General features: G+C 43.5%; 1 protein-coding gene across 1 annotated transcript in view; it reads left to right on the top strand.

The window, feature by feature from the left end:
- The window catches only part of naa30 (N-alpha-acetyltransferase 30, NatC catalytic subunit), an 8,632-nt gene extending 7,526 nt beyond the window's left edge, over positions 1 to 1,106 (top strand). Inside the window, exon 4 of the mRNA XM_014009916.1 lies at positions 821 to 1,106. Within this exon, the coding sequence (XP_013865370.1) occupies positions 821 to 958 (138 nt within the window). The 3' untranslated portion in view covers positions 959 to 1,106. The remainder of the gene's footprint in view (positions 1 to 820) is intronic.
- The last annotated feature ends 563 nt before the right edge of the window (positions 1,107 to 1,669 follow it).

The following is a 1,669-nucleotide window of genomic DNA, read 5'->3' as shown; positions in this document are numbered from 1 at the left end:
TTATCTGAGAATTATTTTGTGCATTAAATTGAATGAACATGGTCTGGATAGCCCACAGACATACCATAAACATTTCTAGGACCCATAATTGGTCTCCTTTAAATATATTAAAAACACTAAAATGACAAATATAAACTACAGAAAAGCTGTTCAAAATCTAAACAGTGAACTTTGACTAAGAACATGGACACAGTGTGTTATAGTGTTATGACTATACTATACCATGTACTTGTATGTGGTGGGAGTTGGTAAGAGTTATTGTGCATTTATCGTTATCGAGGTGAACTGGTCAATATATCGTCATATTGATTTTAGGCCATATYGCTCAGCCCTACGATCGACATTGTTTTTTCCTCGTCTCTAATGCTTATTTACTCACAGCTCGCGTCTCTCTGGAGCCCACACAGAGTTTTGCCTCTCAGCTCAGTTCTTGGCGAATTTGCTCGTCTTCCTTGTTTTCATCAAGATCATCACCGTCTTCCTCCCCATTTGATGGAAATGAAGTGTTTTTGATGTATTGATTATATTAAAATAWAGATCATTTTGCATACCCGACTAGAATTATATGCATCTGATTAAAAAGACACTCCTGCACACGGTTCTAGGTTGCAGAAATATGTTGTTATGATGTTTCGGTTGTTAGACCTTCATCAGGCAAACCAGCACTGAGTTTACCTTCAATTTTTATACATAGCCGGTCTGTTGTGACTAAACAGGAAAAAAATGCAGGTAAATTCCCATTAATGTTGGCATTTTTGTTAGTTTGGTTTAAACTCAAGTCTGCTCATTTTCACCTGTTTGTGTCGTCCCCCCTCGTCAGGTTGTCCTGGAGACTGAGATCACCAACAAATCGGCCCTGAAGCTGTACGAGAACTTGGGTTTTGTCAGAGACAAGCGGCTGTTCAGATACTACCTGAACGGAGTGGACGCGCTGCGACTCAAACTGTGGCTCCGCTAGAGAGAGAGGCAGACGCAGGAGGGACTGGGGGCAGGGGAGGCAGGACTGCAGGTGCTGTTCACCTCTAACACTATGAGCTCAACAGCTACGGTCATTTCGCTCCTAAACACACACACACACACACACACACACACACTTTCATTCAAACATGAGGAGTATGCATCCCTTTGCCTCCATAATTCCCTCCTTCAGTCTGGGCCGCTCTGTTCCTCTGATGCTGCTCTTCAGATTCCAGCTCAGAGCTTCAGAGAGGGATTATGGATGATTATTGAAGTGCAAATGACACCATTTGTCTCAATCTCACTCAGCTTGGCTGCGCCGCCACGCTAAGAAGGGCAGAAGAAGAACCGTGTTGATCTTCTGCTTGAATCCAGTCTTTTATCCTCTCAGAGAGACACAACACGGTGTCATCAGCGTAAGATTAAATTAGTCTGGAGCGGTGGTCTTAAAGTAAAAATCTGCAGCAGGTAGTGATGATTAGATGAGCAACACTTCAGGATGGAGTCATCTGAACCTCTTTACCTGCAGCAGAAGAGCTCACWGATAGTTTCCTTTTCTTCCTCCGTTTGTTGGGCGTGAGTCAGGCCGGCTACCTCGCTGATTCACATCATTACAGAGCTGTCTCATCCAGAACACTGCTGAGAAGAGTCAGCACATTACTGCAGACTAACCTGAGACACACACACACACACACACACACACACACACACA

Source organism: Austrofundulus limnaeus, unplaced genomic scaffold, assembly GCF_001266775.1.
Source record: "Austrofundulus limnaeus strain Quisiro unplaced genomic scaffold, Austrofundulus_limnaeus-1.0 Scaffold63, whole genome shotgun sequence".
Classification (NCBI taxonomy): Eukaryota; Metazoa; Chordata; class Actinopteri; order Cyprinodontiformes; family Rivulidae; genus Austrofundulus; species Austrofundulus limnaeus.
Note: the sequence above shows the minus strand (reverse complement) of the source record. Positions and strands in the feature narration are given on the sequence as shown.